This window comes from Colletotrichum tamarilloi (assembly GCF_030869305.1).
Source record: "Colletotrichum tamarilloi strain Tom-12 chromosome Unknown Scaffold_67.1, whole genome shotgun sequence".
In the NCBI taxonomy this organism is placed as follows: domain Eukaryota; kingdom Fungi; phylum Ascomycota; class Sordariomycetes; order Glomerellales; family Glomerellaceae; genus Colletotrichum; species Colletotrichum tamarilloi.
In genome coordinates, this window is record NW_026849449.1 from 149,441 (window position 1) to 175,632 (window position 26,192).

The window sequence follows — 26,192 nt, forward strand, 5'->3', positions numbered from 1 at the left end:
TTTTTATTATTTTACTATTATTTTTATTTTTATTATTTTTAGTAATTATTATTACTCTTTTAAATTACTAGTTATTATACTTATTAAGATCTTCTTTTTTATTTAATATAAAAAAATAAGCTTTAATAACTCCTTTTTTAATAATAGTAATAGATGTTTATATTACTATAAAAAGACGTAATAATTAGTCTTAGGATTTTTATTAGTTACTAATTTCCACTATTTTTTATATTTTTAATTTCTTAAACCTCGTACTCTTTATAATTTCTAAATTATTTCTTTTTTTAACTTACTTTTTTTAAAATAATATTTTAAAAAAATAGTTAAAAATAAACGCTAAGTAGCTTATAAAAGAGCTAAATAGGTTATTAAGAGCTAAATAAGCTATTAGGTATAGTTAGTAAAGTTAAGCTCTTTTTTTTATAAAATCGAGGATTTAAAAGACTTATTAAAAATACTTATTATTTTGTTATTTATACTAAGTAGGGTTAATTACCTTAGAGATCTTTTTTTTTATAGCTTCTTAGTACCCTATTTTATATTTTTTAAATAGTTTTTTTCGTAACTTAATTATTATTAAGTAATTATTACTTATTAATAATCCCTTTTATTACTTAGTTAATTTTTTAAAATTAATAATCTCGTACTAAGAGCTTAATATAAAAAAGAGCTTTTTAATAGCCCTCTAGAGGATTTTTTCTTTTTTTAAAACTATATTTTCTTAGCCTTTTTTTAAGTTAATTATAATTTTAATAAAAGGTTATAAAACTATTTTAAAATAGCTACTTTCTTTTTAAATTAATTTCTAAAATTCGTAATACTTTTAACTTAATATTATTAAAATTTTTAAATCTCTTTTTTCTTTATTAAACCGTTTTTTATATTATATTTTTAAATAATATTTAGGGAGTAGTTAAGGGGGTTATAAAGAGATCGTTTAGATTATAAGTTTTAAAATTATATTTATAAAATCCTCGTAATATTAGGCCTTTTTATATACTATAAATCTCTTAACTTAATAACTCTTATATAAGTTCTTATTATACTTATTAAAAATATTTACGTTTAAAGATCCCTTTTTTTAATTACGTAATACTCTTTTATATTATATTATTAAACTCGTCCGTTATACTAATTAATTAGGTAAGTAGTTATTATATAAGTATTTGTTTTTACTAATTTAGCTAGTTAATTTTTAATTACGGGCCGGTTATAAAAAAGTTATTTAATAAAAAAGCTATTTAAAGCGACGATAAAAGGCTAGTTACTTAAGTAGTTTTATTAATTAATATAGTTTAATATAATAAATATTAACCTCTTATAAGTAATAAAGGGCTACGATTATTTAATTCTATATAGTATTTAAAAATTACCTTTTTTTTTATTTACTTTTATAAAATTAATTAATACGAATTTCTTATCTTATATAGTATTAAGAAGTCGTTTTTTTTATATATTAAAATACTTTATTAATTTATAATAATAGAATTTAATTATTAATTAGTATTAATATTTTTATTATAAAGTAGTTAGTTCGAACTATAAGTTAATAAAGAGATTAATTAAACTATATAAATTTCTATATAGGTATAAAAAGGAGGTTCTAACTATAAGTTAGGCTAGTTATAATAATTATAAATAGGGCCCCTAATTAGCCCTTGCGCAGTTGGCCGTATACTGCGGTCGAATTAGACTTTTAATCTAATAGAATAAGACCTAAAAAGATGAGCGCGGAGATGCATCCTCGACACCTATAAAACATGCACAACAACACATCCTGGCTGTCTCGAGATCTCAGTTACCAGTCACTGATTCCTTCGACTCAAGGAAACTCAAAAAGCCATCCGAGGCATTGCGTTTGCCACCCGAAGAAGAGGTCATCAATCTTGTGCGCCAATTCTTCCGTGACACAGGTCTCCTATTTCCTTATATACACGAAGAAAGTTTCTGGAAAGCGTACGCTCAGTACCGAGAAACGGGCATGCAAAATGCGAAAACCGCTTGGCTTGCACTATTGCACATGGTTTTGGCCATGGCAACGAGTACCATGAACGCTACAGGTGTCGGTTTGAGCGATCGACAGGCAATTTCAGAGGTTCATTACCGGCGCGCCAAAGCCCTCTCTATGACTGAGATGATGACAGGGGCCAACGTAGAAGCAGGTACTGCTGCAGTCCCTTCCCTTCCATCTTCAGTATCTGCTATATCTTCCTAGTACGTGCTAGTTCCTTTAGCTGACCTCAAATCTCTCAAGTCCAGGCCATGCTCCTGATGTCACAGTACCTTCAAGGCAGCCAACGGTCTATACAGACATGGGCAATACACGGGCTCGCTGTGAAAGCTGCACTCGAGTTAGGGTTTCATTCCGAATTGGCTCTTCAAAGATTCGAACCACTCGAGAGAGAAATAAGAATACGCACTTGGTATGGATGTGTCGTACTCGATAGGCAAGTAGCATATTCGGTGGATCTAGAAGCCCGTCGAAGGAACTATGTCTAACAAGATCACTATCGGGATATAGAACACTGAGTATGACCTTCGGCCGGCCGCCCATTGTTCCGCAAAACTATATTCGAACACCGTTGCCAAGACATTTCATTTCCCATCAAAGAACTTCCGATATCTCGAGATGGTCTAACGAGGAAGAGAGCACTATGTTTTGGAACGCATCAATGTTTGACTACCACAAAGCCTCCCCTTGCCTAATGTTGACTAATAACCGTCTACCTAGCACGCTTTACGGTGTGACCGCCGCCGTGATTGACGATCTATACGAAAGCAATATCGGGTCAATATCTGCCATTCCGTTAACAAACACCGTGGCTAGTGTGATACAGATTGGACAGAAATTGGCTGATTGGCAGGCATCTTTACCTCTATCGATGCAACTTGTAGAGCCGAGTGAAGTCGCCAGCCCTGAGGGGAAGTTGATGTTGCTGAAGTTCCGAGTGATACTGACACTTCGGTATCATAATTTGCAACTCCTGTCACATCGCCCAATACTAGACCGCTGTCTACAATCATTCGATGGAAGCTCTCAGTCTCTCCAGGAAGCAGCCACGCTGCAACAGGCGTGGCATCTTAGTAGAACAGTATGCCTGCGGTCGGCGGAAGCTATCATTCGCTTAGTTGAAGCCTGCAAACTTGCGAATGATGTCCAGCCTACCGTTTCATTCCTTGGAGCATGGTGGTTTAGCCTGTACTTCAGTAAGTTTGGCCTGCTACCTGGAAGGACGCCAGCTAATCTCACAAAAGCCTTCAATGCCTCTTTGACTATTGTTGCGACAAAGCTGGTCGAAGATAGCTATGGGTCTATGCCTTTTGATCAAGGATATACAAATACCGCTATACGGCTTGACGATATTCTAAAGAGTGCAGTCAGTTGCATTGCGCGATTGGATATCCAGAACCCCATGGTAGAGAATTGCGCAAAGTTCACCGCGACCTTGATCTTCATGATTCAAAGTTTGCAAATGAGTACGTGATCGAATTTGTTTACAATATATTCCTACAGAGACTAACCTCAGCAAAGCTCCGGGTGGGGACGATATCGCTCGTGAAATGGGAGGGATGAGGCCAAGCCACGCAATTCCCTCGAATGGAGGTGAGAACGCGCAAAGCACGCATATATCGGCGAATAGCGGAATGGATGACGCCTTTTCTAACCTGATGAACTATCTCCCACCCAACTTCAACGATTTCCCCAACACTGGTGCAAACTTCTCCATGTCTGAGTTGATGGATGATTTTGCTACAGGGGACTTATTTTGGTAGGCGCTAGACACTAGATTTCGGTCACTACATGTAGGAATAAGAGAACTGTTGTTGTTTAATCGAAGCTGCCCAACTTATAATTTTTCAGGGCTGAATAAGAGTCTTTGCTCATGACGGAAAGTTATCTTAGTGGAGGGTTTACGAGGCATGCTTCGAGAATACATCTTGCATCTAAATTTCGTCGATACAGATATGGACTACAATCTCCTTGGACCAATTCAACGAACAGCTTGTCATCCACTATCTTAACTGTTACGACCTTCTGCGAGGTATCCCATGATGGTCTGCAAAATGGAACGCCATGTAACATATCCTCTTAATGGGTTCTAACATTAAACTCTCAAACTTTTTCCGTCTAGCTAATCGACTAGATCTTTCCACAATCTATTGGAACCTGCAATCATATCGATATCAATATTCTTACGCCTCACTCTCCTGTTTCCATTTCTCCAACATCCTATCCTCGGCGTCGTATCCATAAGCCCACGATTGAGTGAGGGGGTCGGACCACTGATTTGGGCTGCTCGCAAACTTGCGACCCTCAACTTCGGGACGCATCGCCTCATCTCGAGCCTTCTGTTCGGGGCCATCCTTGAAATGCCAGAGCAGGGCATTCACCATGCTGGCCTCCTGCATCATTGAGGTGCGTGATTTCCTTTCTCCCTGAAACACTTGAAGCGCAAGACCGAGCTGTTCACGATTCTGAATATTGTTGAGGGCCACAGCCAGAGCGGCACCGTCTTCAACCGCCATGGCTGCCCCCTGCGACATGTAGGGGAGCATTGCATGGGCTGCATCGCCGAGGATAACAAGACGCTCGGAATCCGCGACCCAATTATCCAAAGGGACGCCAGCCATCAAGGGCCACTTGATTGTGGTGTCAATCAGTTCGATGATCTTGGTGAGCCTACGATATGTCAACAAGTTGAGCAAATACGTTTTGAAAACAAACGGGCACTGGGATTATACTGTGAGTCCCAACCCCGGAATTCTGCTCTCATCTCTCCCAGAATTTCGGCTTGAGTCTTTTGTTCCCACGTTGAAGGATCCCTCGAGTCCCTGTGAGAGAGCACCATGTTGAAGGATTCGCCGGCAGCAATAGTGTAAGTCATGACGTGACGATCTTCGCCAATCCTATGGAGCATGTTAGACCGCCATCTCTGACATACTTGATCGTATATGAACTCACCAGACGTGCAATCCAGGCTTCTCAAGGATCCAGGCAATTTCTGGAATCCTTCTCATCTTACTGACATCTACTGTGGCTCGGTAGACTGCAAAGCCAGTGTAGTTCGTTGCCCCAACTTGGTTGGAGGGAAGCAGATTTCTAGCTACCGACTTGACGCCTACGTCGCAAGGAGATATTAGCCGAGATCAAGACCGCATCTTATAACATGGAGGAGGTGCTCACCATCGGCAGCAACAATGAGATCAGCTGAAAAAGTCTCGCCGCTAGCCAAGGTCGCACTTGGTAGGTGAGGATTATAGCCAGCGACCCTGCTATCCAAGCGAACCGCAACCCCAAGGTCCTTGGCCCGCTGATAGAGAGCAGAGTGAAGGTGAGCACGGTGTGCGACGTAGTATGGTGCCCCGCAGAGCTCGATAAATGTTTCAGAAAGATCAGTAAAGCCAATACGATGGCCATTCTCCCAGCGACGGAACGAGATGCCGTCAGGCCGCACTGCCTGCTCTGCCATAATATCCATCACCCCCCATCTTTGAAGGAGCTTGCTGGAGTTTGGCGGAATCTGGATGCCGGCGCCAACCTATAATTAGTGGTTAGATGGCCCAAGAGGCTCCGATTGACATCGTATGGATGGGTTTCAGGCAAGCTTACCTCTGATAATTGAGCGGCCTGTTCCAAGACAGTAACATGATGGCCACTTCTCGCCAGAGCAACTGCGGTTGCAAGCCCGCCAAGACCAGCTCCGACAATGAGGATATCAAGAGCAATCAGCGTTGATGAGTTGCTCTCTGATATCTTCCCATCCTTTTCGAATTTCAGGCCTCGAAGAAAGTTGAGGCTATTGGAGGGATAAGACGTGGAAAGCGGCTTACGATGGCCAGCTAGCCCGTTATGCTGTTTACTGTGCAACTCATCGCCGACGTGACCTTTTGTCCGCTCATTCTCGTTCTGTGACTTGTGAGACCGAACGAATAGGTCCTGCGAGACAGGCTGAATTACTTTGGTAGCAGCGGGCATTTTGGAAAAAGTTGAAATCGAGGGAATGTGGAGTCGGAGACTAGATAGAAAGATCGTCTACAACTTGAACCGTTACCGTGTTACCTCATTAGGAATTTGTGATCAAACCCGTGGTTCATATGAAAGAGGTCCTTCATTGTTTCGTGGCCACAAGACCAGGTAACGGATGCGTCCCGCGCCCATTGCCGTGGATTGAGCGTCGTGAACCCCCTGGTAAACTAAGCCTTAACTCCCCGGATCCCCGCATTCAGTGACTCCCCCACAACCTCCGCGCTGCAGCGATGCCCTGTCGAGAGGTCGTCGGAATCGTCCCGCAAGTCGGATGCATTATCCCAAGGTCACTTTGGACGGCCTGCGATGTGTATCTCTTAGCGGGGAGATGTCACTATCCCCGATTCCATGCCGTTATCAAGCGGCTTGTGTGACGGCAGTCATCACTGCCAACAGTCGAAGGGCCTGCGGGGTGGCGTGATATCGTGGTGACAAAAGCGAGATGATATTCAGTTCATACATTGACAAGGTTTCCTAAAGTACTTCTACACTACCTTTACTCACGTTGTCTACTCGCCAAACCACCATAATGTCGGTATCGTGGCAGAGACTCATTCGTTTTGCTGCAAGCGATGGGCGAATCCTCCGAGGAGAGCCCATCCTCCCTCATGAGGGATTCGACCTGGGAAACACTACCGAGGAGACAAGTTTGAAGGCAAGAGTTATCGAGGGCTCTGACATATATGACACCTCAGGGAAGACCAAGGTCACCGATGAGGTTGTTGTAGTGAAGAAGCTTCTCGGCCCTTTAGCGCAAGAGGATGTGCCTATTCTCCGATGTGTAGGGCTGAACTATGCAACGCACAGTAAGTCAAACGCACTGCATGATAAGCTAGATACTAACCACGTTCTCAGTCAGAGAGGCCGGCCGCAAGCCGCCGCCGTTCCCTTTCATCTTTTTCAAACCCAACACAACTGTTCTGGACCATGACGCAGATGTAATCATTCCCAAGATCTGCCAGGATGACCAGGCCGACTACGAAGGCGAGTTATGTCTTGTTATCGGAAAAGACGCCAAGGATGTATCTGTGTCAGATGCGCTGAATTATGTTGCTGCGTACACTTGTGGCAACGACATCTCATCAAGGAAACTCCAACGTGATGCTGCGTTTGCAGGGAACGTGCCACAGTGGGGGTTCTCCAAGGGATTTGACACGTTTGCACCTTTGGGACCCTGTCTCGTTCGACCTGATCTTGTTGGGGACCCCAAATCGCTTCACCTTGAGACAAAGGTTGATGGCGAAGTGAGGCAAACTGAGGGCGTTGATGATCTTCTGTTCGATTGTGCCTACATTATTTCCTATCTATCCTCTGGGACTACACTGCAGAAGGGCTCGGTCATTATGACGGGTACACCAGGAGGTAAGATTCCAGCACCCACCCGTTGATCGTTCCTTGTACTGACTGAAGGGCATGGAAAGGCGTTGGCGCGGGTTTCAAGCCCCCAAAATGGCTTGCTCCTGGAAATAAGATGGAAGTCACTATCACCAATATCGGGACGCTAAAGAACGGCGTCAAGTTCGCATAGATCTCGCAAGGTTTGGCTTGGAAATGGGCTAATTGAAGGCGGGGAGGCAGGATAATTTTTCATCAAACTCGATGTTGCTGCTCTTCGTCCGAATGAGGGGCTTTCTCTGTCATTAGAGTAGCTCGCAAGTTAACAGTGCTACTGTTCCACAAACATTGATGGCCCGACAGACTCACAGAAAGAAAAGAATAAGCAACGTAAGCTTTCAGTGCCAAAGAGCCAGCTCCAAATGGCCTAAATCCCGCGCTAGTCGGGCTATTTCTTAGCGAGTGGCGGGTAAGACCTAGCCTTTCAGCTTGCCCAGGCAGCTACTTTAAAGATGTTTCGCAGCGTGAATGATCAAACCGTGCTTGGGTGATCTACGCCAACTTGGGGTAGTGCTTATGACACAAATTCACACTTAGGCGCCCCTTCGTGGCGGTGACAATGCGAGCATTTTCATGGGCTTCCGGATCTAAAAAAGGGAAGAGACCGCCCCGGAACATGGAACTTTACGGAGAGGCTGAGGAGCTCGATCTTGGTACACCGATAAGCTCGCAGGACAACACCCGAGACGCCCACATTTCGCATGCGTGACAGCGGCACAGCGGCAGGCAAACCTTCGTGATGGATTCAAGAGGGCAGGATGACGAGACGCGTCAAGTACGGCGGAAACCAGTCCCCTCGTACGTTCCGCCGCTTGGGTACGACGAGGCCCTGCTGCTCTCATCTGCGCATACCCACGTATACGATTGGGAACAGGAGCTTGAGTCCACGGCACGCCCTTCCGACGAACCGCGAAGCACGGAGATTGGAAAAGATCTACCCTCCAAGTCAACCTTTGCGAGCGGCGAGACGGAATACGAGCTGGTGAAGACATCGAGCGCCGAGAAGACGAGGAACAACACAAGGCGGTCTCCGCGACGTCGATGGCAGATCCTGAAAGGGTGGTGGCCAGAAATCATATGGTGCTTGATCAGCGTTGTATGCATCATTGTTCTCATCTCGGTGCTGAGGTCGTACGACAACCAGCCACTGCCGAACTGGCCCCTTGGTCTGACGCTCAACGCCGTCGTGGCCTTCATCTCTACATTCTGTCGCACGTCGTTCGTTCTCCCAGTCGTCGAAAGTCTATCGCAGTACAAATGGAACTGGTACAAGTCGCCGAGGCCATTGGGCGATTTTGCGGTCTTTGACGAGGCCAGTCGCGGGCCGTGGGGCAGCTTGAAGCTGCTGCTCAGGACGAAGGGCCGGTATGTGATTCACCTTAAGCTAAGCAGGTGTGATTCGATAGTAGAGCACTAATTAGGCGAGATGGTACAGGCTAGTTGGAATTCTCTCGGCTGTCATACTGGTTTCTGGGATTGCGACCTCAACGCTGACACAATCCGTTGTCACTTACCCTACTCGTCAGGTTGCGATTCCCGGAAACGAGACCGCGCTTACACGAAGGAACAATGAGTACTTCTGGGCGACTGCCAACGGACCTTCTCGAAGTTCGTCATCTAGCCCAATTGATACATGTATTTTCAAAGTTGACCTTTTAGCAGGAGATATCATGTTCCCGATCAACCAGATTATTCCTCGAAGTCTTTACACCCCACCTAACGAGGTAATGCCATATTATCAAGCTAGTTGCCGATCGAACAACTGCACCTGGGACGACTTCACCTCACTTGCCGTATGCGTTGACATGAAGAGTAGGAGCATCGCCACACTACTTTTCCCCTTGTTCGTAAACTAACTTCTTTCAGATGTCACAGACCTTCTCGAGACTGATGGAGACCCCATCGAAATGGGCACGAACTCCACGCTTCCTAACGGCTTGAAGTTACAGAGAAGCTATGGATATGGCAATTTGAACATCTCCAGCGGCCCGAGTCTAGCATTCAACGGTACCGACGCCATGGGAGCCAAGATATGGAACTTCTTCGTGATTAACGGTCCCCGGCTACGAGCCACTGAGATCATGCTGCACTGGTGTGTGAACACATACAGGGTCACAGTTCAGGACAACCTCCCCGTCACGCAAAAGGTCGCTTCCTACACGAATCCGCAGACGGGAGAGGTGCTTGTGGAGACTTATAACATGACTAGCAACGTGACATACTTGACATCTCCAGACAACCCGGGCAAGAAGTATGTGGCCGACGGGATGGGACCTGCTGAGATTGCTGCCATTCTCGACTCGACTCTATCGGGGACCTACATTGACGGTGGTACATACATGTTTCAGAACGGGACCCAAATCTATGGGACAGCTTTATCGCGAGCTGCAATCGGTATCAATGAGACAACCGAGTCTCAGAAGCTGGATGACGCCCTGTTTATAACGCTTCGCAACCTTACTGAGAACGTTGCCAGTGGCCTCACGAATGCGTAAGTACTCGGGGAATCTTGCGTTTCTGTTGAGCGTACATGAATACGAGCTGACGCCGTGAAGTCTCTTGGTCAGTAACGTCAGCGGGACTGCGTGGCAGGAGGAGAGATTCGTCTCGATCCGGTGGCCTTGGTTGACGCTACTGGCGGCTCAGGTCGGACTCTCGATTCTGACCTTGGCCATCATCATGGTGGAGACTGCTAGTCTAGACATTGAGATTGTCAAGGGCTCGCCTCTCCCGGCACTCTTGGCAGTGCACCCAGATGAGAAGAGTGTGCTACTAGGGGATCATGTCGAGGAAACACCCAACAAGGATAGCAGGCTACCGCACCTGAGGGCATCAGGTATTACCGGAGGGCTACGGAGAGACGGAGAGGACTGGGTTCTTCAGAGCATCAAAAGATATTGAACATGACTTGACATGACGAGTTTATGAAAATCCATTCTCTTGGCCACTCTGTCTCTCGTCTTGGCAATCTACAACTCTCGATGTCCGTAACTCATATGCCGCAGCTCGGAGTCCTTGATTCGCCACACCCATATTCTCCTAACGTCACACACTGCGGCTGTTTTCAAGGCGCTTACGCCTTGGAAAGCCTCCGAGAGCCTTTGGGATTCATCATAACACCTGCATCATCGCAGTTGTCTCCGCCTCGGACAACAACATTCCAACTATCCTTGTGGAAAGCCTGACCGCTGACAGTCATACCTTGCCCTTGATTGGCATCCAGCTTGTCCTTGCACTTTGACAAGACGCGCTGAGCGCCGTCGGCAATGTCGCCAAACGAATCTATCTGCTTGGTGCTCTTGGCCTGCATCGAACAAACGTATCAGACACTTCATCATGCTAGGCCAACCCTAACAAGGTCCTCAAAGAAGGGGAAAGCAAGATACTCACATCATTGCACCACCAGATAGCGGTGCCGTTCCGACAACTAACCCGTCCGCAGTTCGCAGGCCCGGCCCCGTTCTCAGGCTTCCCCTGAACGGTCCTCAGTTCATCGATACTGACATGTGCAGCCGTTCTATTGCCTTCCCTGAAGTTGTGGCACAGTGTTTGGTCATTATCCTCAAAGGTGGTCCGCTTCCCGATAGCCGGCATGGCAATCTTGCCAAACTCGTCGTCAATGTCGAAGCTCGGGTGCATGTCGCGCATCTGGGTCGCTACTTCTTCGACCGTGCCTCGAAAGGAGAGCGTCTTGCCGCTGCCGTCGGGCGAAGGGACTTCCCATCGTGGGATGAAGATGCCGTAGCCCGGGATGGGCGCGCCGGGGCTTGGGGCGTCTTGGCCAAAGGCCCATGCCTATCGAGAGAGTGTTAGTCGTTGTATTCCAGATACACGCACAATGAGTCATACCACGGTGACCAGGACGGCCCATGGGAACGAGACGGACAGTGAGATCAACATGCTGTATGCGATGGAGCTGGTCAGGAGGAGACAAGTTTGCCCTAAACTGACTATCTAACGCGGGGAGCATATTTCTGAAGTCGGCAGGATCAACGTCGTTGTTTCGAAGAGGGGTAGCGTTAAGGTCAGGGGCTGGTCGTTGCTCACGTCGTCTTGATTGTTTGGGCAACATCATCAGACGAGATTAAACTCGATAACCAGTAATGCTCTGCCGAACCACCACCTGCTGGTCCGCGACTGACAACTTGGAAGCCGACTCGGGAAACTAATTCAACCGATACCGCAAACTGCAGTCTACTAAAAGCCAAGAAGGAGAGCGAGCAACCTTCATGGACGGCTTCATGAGCAGAGAGGCAGCAATCCGTAGACCCATAAAGCTATCATGAGATGATGAAAACACTACCGAGTTCGGCAGGCGGAATACAACCCGACGAAACGAGAAACACAGTAAAAGTATTATTTCCATCGCCCTTGAAGCGCCGGCGGCGAAATCGAGCCCTGCCGTCCGATTAAACTCAAAGTTGCCGTTTCGTCTCCCCAAGGAGCAGCGATGCCCAGGTATCAAGTTTCCGAGAGCCTCAATCATCACTAAAGCCAAAATCGGCGAAAGAGTGTGGTCCAGTACCAACGCGCCACATAGATGTGAGCTTACTATACTCATTGGTATAGATGCGCATGCAGTGCAATCGCTGGTACCGACGAGCTGGCTGGCTGTCGCATGGCTAGCTATCACATGTAAATGTGTCGTGGCATCAAACGCGATCGAATCACGGCAGCATAAGGTAGCTATCATTCGGGTGGGATAATCTGTCCTACATCAATTGATGCCGAGCAGAGGTAACCGGCGAAGCAGCCAGTAAGATGGATACGAGTAATCTCATCTCACCAGGTTGACAAAGAAAAAGGCTAGCTATATATGACAGTGACACGAAAGAAAAGGCTATTCTAGTACAGTAGAATTGCAGTATCTAGGACGACAGCAGTTGCCGCTCGTAGGCTAAAGCAGAAGTACCACGGCCGGATGAAAAGGAACCGGGTAAAAAGGGGGTATCGGAATGTCGCGGAACTCAGTTGTAGTGTAGGCGCGCGAGCGCGCGCTCATCATGCATATGCTCTTCGTGAAAAAAGAATTCATCATCAGTAATGGCAAAAAGGGGAGAAGACCATCCGCGCTCCTCTCATAGGTCGCTCACAAACCCCTCAACCGTCTCGTCGACGGTCGCCAATCCGCCCGTGGTAGTGCCGTAGCCCCTCTCCTTCTTCTTCCCCTTCTTTGGTAGTAGCGGCGTCTGGTTCGTCGTAGATGTTGTTGTCCTCTGCCGGTCTTCGCTGTACCACTGGAACACGGCACACAGGAAGCCAATGAAGAAGAGGAACCTAGCGAAACCCAATTCGTTAGTCCATCATGTCGGTTCTGGTGTTGAGCCAAGCCAAGGCCAAAACTACATGCATCCCTACATGTAGGTATCCCTTTTCTCCCAACGGACTGATCCGGACCAGCCAGAGATATTGTCGTAAAGCAACACGTGATGGGATAAGAGAATGACAGAAAAAGAAAAAAAAAGAAAGACAAAAAAAAAGGGCAACGAATTACTCACCACATCTTGACAGCCAACCCGACGACGACCCGCACCCCCTTCTTCTCCAACCTGTCGCCGTTATCCCCCTGCCCCTCCTCAACACCACTCACACCAGCGCACACTACGACGGCGCAAAACGTGGCCAGCACCAGACCGGCCGCCTGGAACCCCAAATCCCCAAGCCTGTTCAGACAGCCGACCCCGCGTAGCAGGGCCGCCGAGAGGGAGACGCTGAGGAGGATCATCAGGGCAGGCGACGCGAACTGGGATAACCTGCGGGTGCCGTCATCGTTAGCTATGCCTGATTTGTTTGTATGACACGAGATCAAGACTCCATCGAGATCCAACCCTCCCTGGGTGACATGTACTCGATGCTCCCCGAATGATACTCGATGCTTCGTGGGGAGAATGAGAATGGAGAAAAAGAAGAAGAGAGAATACTCACCAGTTCCAAATCGCAAAATCACCGCCGGCATTGTAGACCATGTAAATGATCCAGCCCTCAACGCCGCCAACGACACACAACTCCAACCCCATCAGAATCCACCACGCAACGGCCTCCAATCCACCTCGCGCAGCCATCGCACCGTTCTCCCCGTCACTCGACCGCGAGCTCGAACTCCCCGCGCTCCCCCGACGTCCCCGTCCCGAGGAACGCTGCTGGTGGTGGTAGTGGTGGTGGCCCAGGTTCCCCAACATTCTCTTCCCCTCCCCTGCTGCTGCTGCTGCTTCTCTTGCACCCAGACCCGCCTGCGCTTCAACGTCATACTCGACGACTGTTACCAGCGGATGGTGAAGATGTTTCCACGCCGCCTTTTCGTCTCGTTGCTGCTGTTGATGCTGCTTTGGCACGCGCTGCTGCTGTAGATGTTGCCGTAGCTGCTGTTGCGGGCTTCCTGCCCGGGTGACGATGGCCATCAAGGCGAGGCGAGATGCGGCTTCCATCGGGATCGGTATCGCGACCGTGGATGCGTAGTATGTGGGCGTAGACGTAGGCTGATGAGCTCAATCCGGTTCGATTGTGCCGAGGTTAACAGCGTTGGGATACGCAGTGTAGACATGCGAGTTGCCCGCCGTTTCCAACTACCCTGTAGAATTTGGAGTTTTGGAGGAGTGATCGGTAATTAGATGGAGTATAGGTGCTCGATAATACTCAACAATGGGTTTGCGTAAAGTCGGCGACGAGTGAATAACTGCAACAAGATGTAGAAGAAGCAGAGGTAGAATCAGAAGCACAACCCGACGAGGAGAATATGTGTAAGAAACTCAGTTCAAGAAAGTTGAGTGATGAAGAAGAAAAGAGACAAGCTTGAATTGGGTGTGGACGAACCAAGGAACAACACGTTGACAAATTCCAACCCCCAAGAAACTTTAGGCATCACGGAATTATGTGCGTGAACCCCTTAATTAGATACTTGGTGTCATTGGGCTGTGTATCCCTTTTTCTTGTGTTTTTCAGCTGGCTCCTCCTGTCTCTCACACAAGTCTACCAGCCTATCTACCAGCTACTTACCTACAATTCTACACAAGTCTACGGATATTTACCCAGCATTGCCTAGGCCCTAGGTACCGGTACTATCTCTCTCTCCCTTTCAAAGGTTTGTGTGGCCTCCCTTTCTTCCGACATGCGACGGACCACCTGACCCCGTCACCATTCCCGTCCGCGTCGCACCTGAGCCCTCCATCTCACATCATCCATCCACCCCCCGTGCCGTGCCCCCTCAGCCCTTTTCCCCTTCATCCCTACCTATTCACTGCCTACCTATTGAGGCACCTCTTACACTATTCTTACCTATTTATTTCTGCCCTGCCCCTCCACCCCCCAAGGCCTGGACCTCCCACCAGTCAGGTACTAGGCAAAGTTGCCCTTCTCGGACCCCCCGCAGCAAAGGCCCGTTACCCCGGACCCGCAAGACCCCGTGTCTCGATGCCCAGCTCGCCTGCGCACCACTCATCGTCGTTCGCCCTCTTTGGACTCTTCTCGTTCCCGCCAGTCCAGCCGACACCACGCGCATATTCACCCATCCAGTGACCACTGACCAGTACGGATAACCTAACCATCCCAAGGCAGAGTGATGGACAAACACATAACACACACTTCATCACGCATATTTGTGGTCACACCCGTGCGCAAGCAGCAAGGTACCTTGCCCATAGGAAGCACATCCGCCTTCCCATCAAACCAAACCACATGTCAAAGCCAAAAAGAGTGGGTGAGTGAGTGAGTGACTTGCTGCAGCCTGCGGCCTGCCATGCCTTGTAGACTTGCAAACACATACACACACACATACAACACGTGTGTGTTTTCTGTCTCATCGCCCCAAATCATACATCAAGTACTCTTCTTCCCTTGTCGAATCATGAATACTCTACAGCCGACAAACGCCGCGTCCATGCCCAACCCCTCCCGTGCAGTATGCCGTACCGTACCGTACCGTACCGCAGCGTATAGTACCTTGCCGTCCCAATCAGGAATCAATAGTAACTAAGACTCATTCGTAATTCTGAGCCAACCCGGGGGACGTCGTCGCCCATTTACTCCAAACTCATTCTGGCCTCATCGCCGATTCCCCATTGCCCACCCTCCTTACCCTGTAAAGCGAGGTTCAACTTGAGTCCCAGCGCCGCAGCTTCCTCTTCGCTCTTGGCCTCGCTCGCCCTACGACTGCGGTCCTGCTCCTTGTCGGCTTTGCTGGCGACGCTCTTATCCGTCACCTTTCGTCGTAATGACGGCGCTTTGAAAAATGATCGTCCGCCCGAGCTCGTCGAGAGAGTGGAAGCCGTGTCGTCCTTTTCTCTTTCCAGGTCCTTATCTGATAGGGTCAGGTCTTGCGCCGAGTGTGTAGGGGAAACCATCTTTTCTTCGAGCGTGCTGTACCTCTGCGTCGTCAAGGCGGGACCCGGGGGACCTGTTGTGGGCGAGCCCGGCCGGGCAGAGCTCGGTGCTTGTGAGGCGTCCAGTTCGTGTGCCATTTCGTCCTCCGAAACCTCCACCAGCTCGGCGTCGCGGTACCACTTTCTCCGCCGTGTCCAACGCCCCCATCCGTCCGAGCCGCGGCGTCCGTTTTGCCACTGACCGGCATGTGTTAGTCACATCACATACACTCCAGCACTCACTCAGCTACAATAGTCAGAGCTCGCTCACCTTGTTGTCGTAGTAGATCCATCCATTCTTCCCAGGTTCCCCGTCATAGTCAATGGGCTCAGTTCCGTCGTCTGGGACCCCGTCAACCCTCCACTTGCTCCTTTCCACCCACCGCCAGCGCATATTACTACCATCCTCCACCTCGGGCAGCTCAAACGTGTCTCGTGACGGCACAGGGTTGTTATGTTCATCAGTCCATGCCGACCGTTCGTAGGCAAACATGCTCTGTGTCCAGCCCAAGCCCACCCATCGTCGCTGGTTCTCGTATATAATAAAGGTGAACTTGACACCTGCATCCTTGCTCGTGGCATTGTTGCCATGCCTGTGAGACTGCTTGCGCAGCGCCTTGGTGAGCTCCGATGCTGCCGGCTTGGCCTGCACTTTGCCATTCTCTGCCGCGGTGATCTGGACAGGAACGGCCTTGACAGGCTTCTCAAATGTTAAGCCCGTGACTAAGGCTGCCGTCCTTCGGATTGTGGCGCTGCGCCATAACAGCGTCCGGGCGACTCGCAGGAATCTAGCATGCCATGTAAGCACCAGGGTGCCGAAAAGCAGAGCCACTCGTCGAGTTGTGATGATGCGTAATGGTGGGAGCGTCAAGGCCATCCAGAAAGGCGTACAGAACAGGATGCGCACGAACAGCGTCGTCAAGGCTGGTCGTGTTGTGGCAGACGTAGGGGTTCGTTGAGTGCTCAGAAAGTCGGTCAATTCGAGAAGCGGCTCCAGCAAGAGGTTACATCGCCCAGTGAACTCCTTCAGTGTCTCGACAATCTCGTCCAGTGTCTTTTGGTGCCTTGTGTTCGTTGCCTCTGATTCGCCTCGTTGGTGACCCTTTGTTGTATTCGTAGTTGTGCTGCTCTTGGGTGCCGACTTCTGTGCCTTGCCCGCGGCTGCACCTCCTCCGGTGTTCTGCGCGCCGCCAGGGTCCTTGGAAGCTGGCTCTGTCCACCCACTACTGCTCAGCGGACTGAAGCGTCTGCCATACATCCCCAGTATCAATGTCAGGACAACGACGATCGGCCCCGCCATACGCACAACGACGTCGCCATAGAGGACAATGGCCCAGAAGGATGCCAGCAGGAGGAAGCTCTCCCACGGATCGTCAGTCGTCCATGTCAACAGCCCGGCAAGCTTATTGAGGGGCAGGAGAAAGGGATGCGAGTATGCTAATGCGCGGGTGATCTGTGGCGGCGTGGCTAGGAGGAGGGGAGATTTCTGATGGACGATGATGGTGGACTGACGGGAGGATCGGCTTGGAGTGGTCGCGGCGAGGGTGACGGGGGAGAAGGTCGCGTAGGTGGGCGGCGCGCCGGAGGGGTTGCCGTCGAAGCCGGAGCCCTGGGAGGGATCGTTTCCGGAGTCGGCATCGGCGCCGCGGTGGGCCTTTGGGGTCGACATGTGGACTAGCCAGGGCGTATCCTGCAGCAGGTGACGGAATGGTTAGCCTGGCTGTGGGTTATGCAAAGAATGGATGCGTAGGTGGGTAGGTAAATGGATGCAGCCGTGGCAAGCCGCCCGTCAGTGAGGCCGGAGGGGGGATGAGGTGTGCAGACTGGATGCCATTTGGGGTGGAATGCGATGCGTGATAAGGTTGGGTGGGAAAGGAGAAACGAGAGGTAGAAGGCAAAGTGTACGGATAGAGAGGATAGACGAGCGGAAAGGTTATGACGTGGCTGATGCGTTGAAGGATGCCAAAGCGCAAGTGGCAGCTGAGCAGAAAGACACAGACAGAGAGAGACACACAAGAGACAACCGGGGTAGTTCCGTGACGGGCGTGACCGTGTCTTTTCTTTCAGTCTTGTCTGTGTGCCATCTGCTCCCACCAGCTGTCCCAAGCTCAGTCCAGCTCAGCTCAGCTCAGCTTAGCGTTACTGTCATGAACAAGGCCAGATAGACAAAATCGGGAGGTAGACATTCAAACATGCCCGCCTCCGTTTCGCTGTCACTCTTTTCGGCCACGGCGGAACAGGGCGGAGCCGGTGCGCTTCAAGGTCTGGGTATCCGCAGGCTGCTCCGTAATGACGAACAGACTACAGGGCAAGGATGTGGTGGGCGAGGGTCGGGGGTGGGGGTGATTCGGGGAGGGTCTCTTCTCTCACAAAGGCAGCCATCAATGTCTTTGGTCCTCCACTGCTTCCGCAGACTTTCGGGGCCGCTGCGGCTTCTGCGCGTCTTTCTTGTCTTCGTTGTCGTGCTCGATGGTTGTAGAATGCAAGATTCGACTCGGATCAAGTATTGGCGGTTGGGGGGATTCGCTAGCGAAAGGGCACAGCGGTGGTTGTCGCAGGATGGTTGAAGAAGAGGGTTAGAGGAACGGAGGGAACGAGGCTTTCTGCAATGGCATGCGCATATCCTCCTAAAGCCGAATTCGATCGCAATTGTCTGACTCTGTGGATAGCAACGTCGTCATCGGTTTCGGTCGCAGGCGGGCAGTCGTAGACTCGTAAGGTACGGTAGTCGAGCAAGGTAGTCGTGGATCAGGTCGTCGCAGTGGCTCGCTGGTCGCACATTAGAGTGTCCGTCGCGGCATCGGCATCGGACTGCCTGGCCTGTTGATTTGCAGCCAGAGATGGGATAGAGGAGGGCGAAGTGAAATAGGAGAGTAGTTGTACAAGGAGAAAAGAATCGAGAAATGGATCAAGCCGGGCAAAGTTGAGTTGAGCGCTGAAGAATTGCGACGAGAGCTACGCTGCTGCATCCAGCTGGAGCTGCTCCATCCATGGCTGAGGTACCTACCTGCCTTAAGCCGGTAAGGTGCGACTGGTCATCGTCCACGTGCCTGCTGATATTTGGGGTACCTCCCGCAGTACTTCGCATAGCTCCGGCCGGTGCTCAGGCTCACACTCAGTTCCATCTCACCCAGCCTCTCACTCACCACCTCTCACATCTCACTTGAGCCCTCTCACTTCAACCCCGGCAATCACATGCAAATTCACAACCCAGACCGTAGACGCCCCAAGCTCCCATCCCTCCTCCATTCATCCATCCCCGGGTAACACAAGGGAGGCAAGCTACTGATCCACTATTCATCCCAGCTGCAACTCATCCCGCATGGATAGTCGTGAGCATGCATGATGGGTTCTAGTGCAAGACTCAAGTCCGGATAACAAATGGCCGATACTTAAGGTAACCTCCCAACTGAACTGCGGATCAACATCCCAATCTCATTGCCACCATCTTCACTCACAAACTACGGTACCACGTTCTTGAAATTCTCCCTCATACGTGTTTTCAACAATGTAATATCAATTTGTGCTATAATTCTCAATCAAGCAGGCATGCGCCTGATACCGCTCAGCTAACAACACATCTCCGTCTCAATACCAGCGGAAAGTTCTCCCATAACTAACAATCCCCAACGTTTTCCTTGTGCCAAAACTCCCGAATCACTATACCGAGCGATTAAGCAGCATCGCTTTCCGCCTCAGGATATCCCATATCTCTTGCGAAAGCCAGTCTAACAGCCGATAACCGAGCCCGTATTGCGGTTCACGGTCAATGAGAAAAGAGAAGGGGAAAAAAAAAACCAAACCAAGAGCCTAAACCCCATGACGCCGTTTAGTCGGTCATACGCAACACCGACCGCCATTGGATTCCTCAACCGCAGTAGTATCTCATTTCAATACAGGTGCTGCATGTCTGGATTCTTTCCCGACAGCCATTTGTAGAACTTGGTCGCTTGAAGCTTTGCTCCGCGTTGGCTGCCCGTCAACGAGTTGGCCTCAAACACCAGCTTCTGCTCAACCTTCTCGCCCTTCTCCGTCTTGAGCTCCAACTGTACAGTCGTTCCCGCCATCTTTGCTGCCTTGACCAGACTAGCATCCACAACGGCCTCCATGCCGTCTTCTTGCTTGCTTCGCACGATGCTGCTCGATTCGTCCTCGGCGTGGAAGCGCAGGAATTTTCCCGGCTGCACCCAGTGCTGACTGCCCTGGTGAAACTCTGACACGTCGATAAAGTTCTCGACATCTCTCTTGCCTCCTAGAGCAGGAGATGCCGCTGCACTTCGGTCGATGAGAGGCGATTGAAGCGCCGCAGGTGTGACCCGAGGTGACTCCGATGCCCGAACTGCACGCCACTGCTCACTGTTGACCAAGCTGGCGTGCGTCAACACCTTGGGAGTGCTACTACCCGACGCAGTGCCGTTGCTCGTGCTGATGACCACCGTCTGCTTGATCGCCCCTCGTTCCTGGTCATCGTGAGCACTGCTGCTGCTCATGCTCGCGATGCTCATGCGAGGATCAGGTCGGCGAGCAGCGCTCTCGCCGCTGGCCGCGCTAGCGCTCCGCGGAGGCTGAGGAAACGGGCCGTTCAACGCCGGCGACGGTGCCTCTTTGATACTCTTCGTCGAAAGTGCGGGCGAAGGCTGCTGGCTAGCCCTCGTCATTTGGTCGAGATGAACACCTTGACTGGGCTTCTGAGGCAATGGGTGTCGGAGTGGCGCTGGCTCAATAACGCCTGGGGACGACTTGGATGGTAGAGGCCGACGGGCTGCATTTTCAGAGCCGGCTGTGTCGTTGACCAAGTCTGCAATTTGCAGCTTGGGGCTTACACGGGGAACTTCCTTGTTGAGGTTTGGCGATTTGGAAGCAGCCTTCATCGCGCTCTGGGCCAAGCTTGCCATTGATGCTTGGTCCATCGGAGACTGGTTCTCGCTGTCTTGCCGGGGCTTTGCATCCTCTACCGCCGGATGCGCGCTATCTTGAGCATTTGGTCTCTGAGAAGCTTTACTCCCCGCAATCTCAGTAAGTGCAGGCCGCTCAGTTGCCGATATAACCGTCGTCTGGCTCGAGCCTGGTGATACGGTGCTCACAGGCGCGCTGCCATCAGGTTGAGGAGCGGAATTGGGAAATGAGGTCGGCCCGTTCACAGCAATCTCTGCGGATGCTGACTGAGGTGTTGCGGGGGTTCCCAGGGCGACCGCAACACGTCCTCCATTGGTGTTCGCAGTGACGGGTGTCGCGTTCTCCTTGCTATCGGTTTGATCCTTGGACGGCGTTACTTGGACAGCATCGTCCATTGCCACATCATCCCCATCGACCACCGTCTTCTCTTTCTTGGCCGACAGACGAGTGCCAGCAGCAGCTCCAGATCTCCCCGTCATCCAACCATTCTCGCTCAGCCGCGACGTAGGCCGCACCTCCTGAGTGCTCCGCCTGAGAGGCTGCTGAGGCGTAGTTGGGCCCTCGTCGATATCCGCCATGTCGTCATCTGAATCCTGGCCATTTCGGCGCTTCGGTTCCACGTAGTCTTCGTCATCCGAATCGTCAGCTGGAGGAGGATTGTCGCCAAAGTCGTACATGTCAACATCGGGTACAGGGTCCGAGTCCGATGCCGAAGCAAACGACGGCAGCTTCGCGGGAATTGTCCCCGTCGTCGCCGTCTCTGTCGTCGACTCCAATTCTGCTCCTGCCGGTGATTGACTTGCCTGCACATGGGCCAGCATGGCCTCGAACGAGTCGTACCCACGGATCTCAGCATACTTCTTTCTCGCGTTGTTGGCCGGGTCCAAGGGATCGGTGGATCGGTCAGGGTCGTCAAGCAGCAAAGGCTTCAGAATGAATTTAACGCCAAGCCAACCCAATCTGGTGTTGCCATTCTTTTCAAACCACAGAACGGGGACATCCCTATCCAACTCACGCGGCTCGCCATCTCCGTAACCAGGCGCCCAGCCACCAATTCCTTCGTCATTGTACGTATAGCACGTAGGCCTGATCTTCTTATCGCAAAGCTGTGTGTCGCTGAGCCAGCCATCCCATCCGCACATCTTCAAGGATGTCCAGCCCAGTATCATAACAATGTAGAGCTTGTTGCTCCTTGGCCATTTTGCGTGGTAAATATCACCCGGAATTGGATTCATAATGTGATCCCCACCACGTTGCTGCTTCTCCTCCTGTGATCTCGATTCCAACTTCGTTTGGTAAGGTCCCGCGCTATTGGGGGTCGCCTGGAATGATGAATCGGAAACTGAAGGGTCCCTGACAGGAGCCATCGTGTGAGCGGCCGATTGTCGTTTGCCACCAGATTTCGGGCCGTGCAGCTGGTTCAGGGGCTTGTAACCATTTTCGAAAGCAAGGCGGACACATTCGTTGTTCATTACAGCGAGCTCCTCCGTACAATCCACGACGTGGAATCCGATAGTTTCGACCGCCAACTTGTGCTCCTTCTTCTGATGACCATGGGAAGCGCCGTGGAGGTGCTTGGCTGCCGCTGCGAGTGCATTCTGCTTGAAATGCACACCGTGTTCGTCGCATCGCAGAATATAGAAAACGTCCTCAAATTTGACGATGTTGTGCTTGTATTCCGCTTTGCCGTCCTGGTAAACTTCGGCAAAGGTGATCGTCCTGGGAGCTATTGACTGTGGCGTATCAGTTCTTGCGCGCTTCGGATCTGCATCTCTAGATGACATGTCGCTGGCATCCGACTTCCTCTTGGCCATCTTATGGCGGTCAGAGTGGGAGTCTACAGAATGTCTCAACCCATCTTCCGCTCGTAACATGGCGCCTTGCGCAAAGTTTCTCCCATCACCCGCCTGTAGTCTATCCACGCGAGAACCCATGGGGCCAGCATTCATGGGCGGCAGAGGTACCCGGTTACTACGATCAGCTAGGTTGTGCTGAGTGCCATTGACAGGCTGTCCAGACCCGGCTCTCGGAGGGCCGTAATGATTGCTACCCAATGTAGGAACATGTGGTTGCGAAGGAAGCACCCGAGGGGCACCGTTTGTCACCGGGTTGTTGACTGGCCGATTCGGGTGATACAAGGCTGAAGTTCGAGGTGAGACCTGCTGCTGGCCAGGTTGGTTATGGTGAATCCAGGCCTGTCCTTGAGTTGGGTGGCCCTGGTTGACCTGCTGTGACTGACGACTTTGGTGGTCGAGTTGAGACGGCATCGGGGCCGAGCTGCCGTGGCCGGGCATTCCGTTTGTCGGCCGCTGCTGAATAGGCTGATTTGGCACCATGGGGCCTTGTGGTAGGGGCTGACGTGCCTGCTGGGGAGGTGTGCTCATCGGCATGGTTGAAGGCGAGCCGCGCCCAGCTGGACCAACGCGCGCGCCAACAATCTGAGCCGACGGGTTTGTTGGCGTACGTCCCAGCATGCCAGCGTTTGGGGGATAACCGGTGTTGCGTATAGAGTAGTTGCCGGGCACGGGGAAACCTATGTGATGTTCTCGAAGAGCGTCTGCTTCGCGTCTTGCGCGGTCCTTTTCCTCGACATCACGCCTTTGCTGACAGGCGGCATATCGATGGGATCGGAGTTCGTGCTGATACTTTTGAAGAAGCTCGCGAGCTTTTTGTGGCAAATTTAACGTGTCGGCGAAGCGGGCCTCCTCGTCGAGATCGTGGCAGGCGTCACGCTGCTGCTGGGTGAATTTGGCGTTTATATTCTCCTTTTCAGCCTCAAAGCGGGCTTTGAGCGCTTCGAACTCTGCAAACCAGCGTTTACGGTCTTGGTCTAGATCCGATTGACCATTTTGCGATATGGTCGCAGTGGAAGATGAGATACTCGCCATGACCACAAGATGGAGTTTGCTGTACGAGGATGAGTGTCTGTCTCGTCCGCTCGGCAGAAGTTTCAATCAAGGTCTCTGCTGATAGTAGGTTGACCGACTGACTCAGTTTGGACGACCCATGCCCGAGACTCGGCCACTACAAGAACCTATTTCAAACATGGCATTAGATACTGCATTTCAAGATATATCAACCCTGCGGGTCAACGGCATTACGCAAGAAGAAGGTGGTATATCGGTCATGTCAGTACCTCTGTGTGAGTAGGGTCGAATGGAGTATTATCCACTCAGTGACCACAATGAAGTAGTCTACCCAGAGAGTTTTCCTATGCGATTCGTAATCCGCAAAACGAAGGACGGATAATGTCGATGATTAGTCACTTAGTCAGGGTGGAACTCTTGACTAGAGCTTGCAGACGGATGCGATATCCTTTGCAACGGCAGCAAGGAGGTGATCCGTAAAGCAGTATGCCGCAGAGGGTTCGGGCGATGAGACTCGAAGACGACTCTGAGACAAAGGGAATCGTGAGATGAAGAGTCGACAAAAGGCAAAGAGAAAAAAAGGTGATGGGGCCTCGCTCGGTGTGTAGTCGTCAAGATGAAAGGGACTTTGGCGTTGGTAGGCAGGCAGCGTAGGCAGGTGCGGCGGTGGTAGCGAGAAGTCCGGTCGTGGGTGGTGTTGTGTAGGTGGCAAGTCAACGACGTCTGCCTATTGGGATTGCCTGTATGGATAGTTCGTACGGACACCTGCTCGGTCCCGGTTAGGATAAGTTGCCAGGCAGAAATAGAGTGAAAATGAATTAGATCCAGATCCCAGATGCAGAGATGCGGGACCCCTCGTCTATCGGTATGGTGGTGATCGAAAATAGAACTGGGAGCTGTCAAGGGCGCCAGTACTTGCCACTTGGAAAGGTGAAGTCGTTTGGACCGGGGGGTGTGGGAAGGCGCAGAGTTTGGGTGTATGGGAGGTGAAGAAAAGATGAAAGAAACGAGGGCGCGTGGTCGGTAAGAAGGCGGTAGAAGGATGACAAACAACAAAGGGTAAGAAGGAAGATGCAAACAGCGAGTGACTGTGAAGGTGAAGGCGAAGGTGACCAGCGATGACTGGTGATGGATGGATCTGGAAGATGAATGACGGACAAATATGTTGGGTAAGATGGGTCAAGGTAAAGAAAGACAGGCAAGGTAAGGTAAGGTGAATAGTACCTAGGTAGGTACCTCGAGGTGAGGCGAGGTAAAGGATGGGAAGGTACGGATATGGGGAGGGCAGGTATGGAAGGGCAAGGAGTGGAAAGAAAGGAAGGAGGGAAATTAGTCCATTGTTTTGGGAAAGAGCAAATGCTGTTGGGCCTGCCAATGAACGGCATTACTACTACATAATAACCGCCAGCTAACGTAGAATGACAGGTGCGCCTCTGCCGCCCGTTGCTTCCTCTCGAGTCTTATCATGCCATCATAGACAAGGTGAGGAAGGACCAACCAGACCGGGGAGTAAAGGTAAGGTAGGGTAATGTAGGTAAGGACTGTAAGGCAAAGTGAGGGTAAAGGGAGAGACTGCGTACAATACCTTACTGGGTAGATAGGTACCCGGTAAGGCAAGGTAAAGCAATGGGAACCGCTCAGCGCCAAGTACGTACCTGACTTGCTTGCTGTTCTACTGATCCTCTGAGGTATTGGCAATCAGCCAGAGCCCGTGCCAACCGAAGAGAGAGAGAAAGAACGATCCTACTTTCTGTACAACAAGCGAGGTGTCCAAATTATCCCTACGAATGAATACTCATAGGGGGGAGGGAGATGGGTGTACGGTGTCTAAGCAGGAGTGTGTAGCAAGACAAGTGGAATGAGGATGGGCCGAGAAGAATGATGAATACTTTAAAGAAGAGAAAAGCAAGACCAGCATACCGTGTGGAAGTACCCGTATCCGTAGGCAGAGTGCTCATTTGGTGGCTACTTATACCAGACCAAGCTAGACTAGAGACAGCTGGAGTAAGGTACGTCTGACTGGGCTAGAGTGTGCATGTGTCGTGAGATAGATAATCTGAGAGAGCGTGTGTGAGGTGTGTTGTGTGTCAAGCACATGCAAGCTGTTTCTGGGGGGAGGGGCTTTTTTGGTTTATCAGCGCCTGGGTACTTTGCGCCGTACGGATACCTTTTACGGATACAGGAAATTGATTTATTGTCTGTCTCTTTTTTTTTCTGCTCCTCCGCTTGCCTTTAAGGAAAGAGAGACATTGCTCTCTCAGACCCGGCTGGGATTGGACGACCCTACGGCCAAGCGTCTTGGAGGGATCGGTACGTATCTGCTAAGTTCTTAACCCTTCTCCAGGCCACCTCACCTTCCTCCATTCACTTTGAGTTGCTGACACAAGGTACCAGGGTACGTACTACGTACACTTTTCTATGGCTGACCGCGTATCCTAAGTCCGCGCATCTCTCTCTTCACTCTCATCATCACTCCTGGTAGGTACCTAGGTGCATTGGTATTGGTCTCACTCTCACTCGCTCTCTGCCTCTCCATTTCTCAAACACTATTCTCTTCTCGCACTCTGATTACCTGAATCTCACGCAATGGAGCCATCCGCCGCTGCCCACCATTCATCGGAAAACCTATTCTGAAATGGACATAGCGTTCCG

General features: G+C 50.6%; 9 protein-coding genes across 9 annotated transcripts; 3 read left to right on the forward strand and 6 right to left on the reverse strand.

Moving 5' to 3' along the window:
• Window positions 1–3,094: 3,094 nt before the first annotated feature.
• On the forward strand, window positions 3,095–3,774 carry CTAM01_11795 (fungal specific transcription factor domain-containing protein; the record flags this gene model as incomplete). The annotated part of the gene is made up of 4 exons (XM_060527804.1): window positions 3,095–3,103; window positions 3,162–3,207; window positions 3,256–3,477; window positions 3,533–3,774. The coding sequence occupies 4 exons, from the start codon at window positions 3,095–3,097 to the stop codon at window positions 3,772–3,774; spliced, it is 519 nt and encodes a 172-aa protein (XP_060377587.1).
• A 420-nt stretch (window positions 3,775–4,194) lies between these two features.
• CTAM01_11796 (FAD binding domain-containing protein) lies at window positions 4,195–5,977 on the reverse strand (the record flags this gene model as incomplete). Its single annotated transcript, XM_060527805.1, has 5 exons — window positions 4,195–4,681; window positions 4,744–4,908; window positions 4,964–5,120; window positions 5,186–5,540; window positions 5,612–5,977. 5 exons carry the CDS (start codon window positions 5,975–5,977, stop codon window positions 4,195–4,197), a joined length of 1,530 nt encoding a protein of 509 aa, XP_060377588.1.
• Window positions 5,978–6,557: 580 nt separating this feature from the next.
• On the forward strand, window positions 6,558–7,556 carry CTAM01_11797 (uncharacterized protein; the record flags this gene model as incomplete). The annotated part of the gene is made up of 3 exons (XM_060527806.1): window positions 6,558–6,834; window positions 6,884–7,390; window positions 7,450–7,556. 3 exons carry the CDS (start codon window positions 6,558–6,560, stop codon window positions 7,554–7,556), a joined length of 891 nt encoding a protein of 296 aa, XP_060377589.1.
• A 606-nt stretch (window positions 7,557–8,162) lies between these two features.
• CTAM01_11798 (uncharacterized protein) lies at window positions 8,163–10,324 on the forward strand (the record flags this gene model as incomplete). The annotated part of the gene is made up of 5 exons (XM_060527807.1): window positions 8,163–8,788; window positions 8,859–9,031; window positions 9,086–9,235; window positions 9,290–9,914; window positions 9,979–10,324. 5 exons carry the CDS (start codon window positions 8,163–8,165, stop codon window positions 10,322–10,324), a joined length of 1,920 nt encoding a protein of 639 aa, XP_060377590.1.
• A 172-nt stretch (window positions 10,325–10,496) lies between these two features.
• CTAM01_11799 (uncharacterized protein) lies at window positions 10,497–11,323 on the reverse strand (the record flags this gene model as incomplete). The annotated part of the gene is made up of 3 exons (XM_060527808.1): window positions 10,497–10,727; window positions 10,814–11,218; window positions 11,273–11,323. 3 exons carry the CDS (start codon window positions 11,321–11,323, stop codon window positions 10,497–10,499), a joined length of 687 nt encoding a protein of 228 aa, XP_060377591.1.
• A 1,178-nt stretch (window positions 11,324–12,501) lies between these two features.
• On the reverse strand, window positions 12,502–13,848 carry CTAM01_11800 (uncharacterized protein; the record flags this gene model as incomplete). Its single annotated transcript, XM_060527809.1, has 3 exons — window positions 12,502–12,700; window positions 12,922–13,176; window positions 13,349–13,848. The coding sequence occupies 3 exons, from the start codon at window positions 13,846–13,848 to the stop codon at window positions 12,502–12,504; spliced, it is 954 nt and encodes a 317-aa protein (XP_060377592.1).
• Window positions 13,849–15,438: 1,590 nt separating this feature from the next.
• On the reverse strand, window positions 15,439–17,446 carry CTAM01_11801 (integral peroxisomal membrane peroxin; the record flags this gene model as incomplete). The annotated part of the gene is made up of 2 exons (XM_060527810.1): window positions 15,439–15,975; window positions 16,049–17,446. 2 exons carry the CDS (start codon window positions 17,444–17,446, stop codon window positions 15,439–15,441), a joined length of 1,935 nt encoding a protein of 644 aa, XP_060377593.1.
• Window positions 17,447–19,667: 2,221 nt separating this feature from the next.
• CTAM01_11802 (uncharacterized protein) lies at window positions 19,668–23,561 on the reverse strand (the record flags this gene model as incomplete). The annotated part of the gene is made up of 1 exon (XM_060527811.1): window positions 19,668–23,561. The coding sequence occupies one exon, from the start codon at window positions 23,559–23,561 to the stop codon at window positions 19,668–19,670; it is 3,894 nt and encodes a 1,297-aa protein (XP_060377594.1).
• Window positions 23,562–23,939: 378 nt separating this feature from the next.
• CTAM01_11803 (uncharacterized protein) lies at window positions 23,940–24,925 on the reverse strand (the record flags this gene model as incomplete). The annotated part of the gene is made up of 2 exons (XM_060527812.1): window positions 23,940–24,678; window positions 24,777–24,925. 2 exons carry the CDS (start codon window positions 24,923–24,925, stop codon window positions 23,940–23,942), a joined length of 888 nt encoding a protein of 295 aa, XP_060377595.1.
• Between the last annotated feature and the right edge of the window lie 1,267 nt (window positions 24,926–26,192).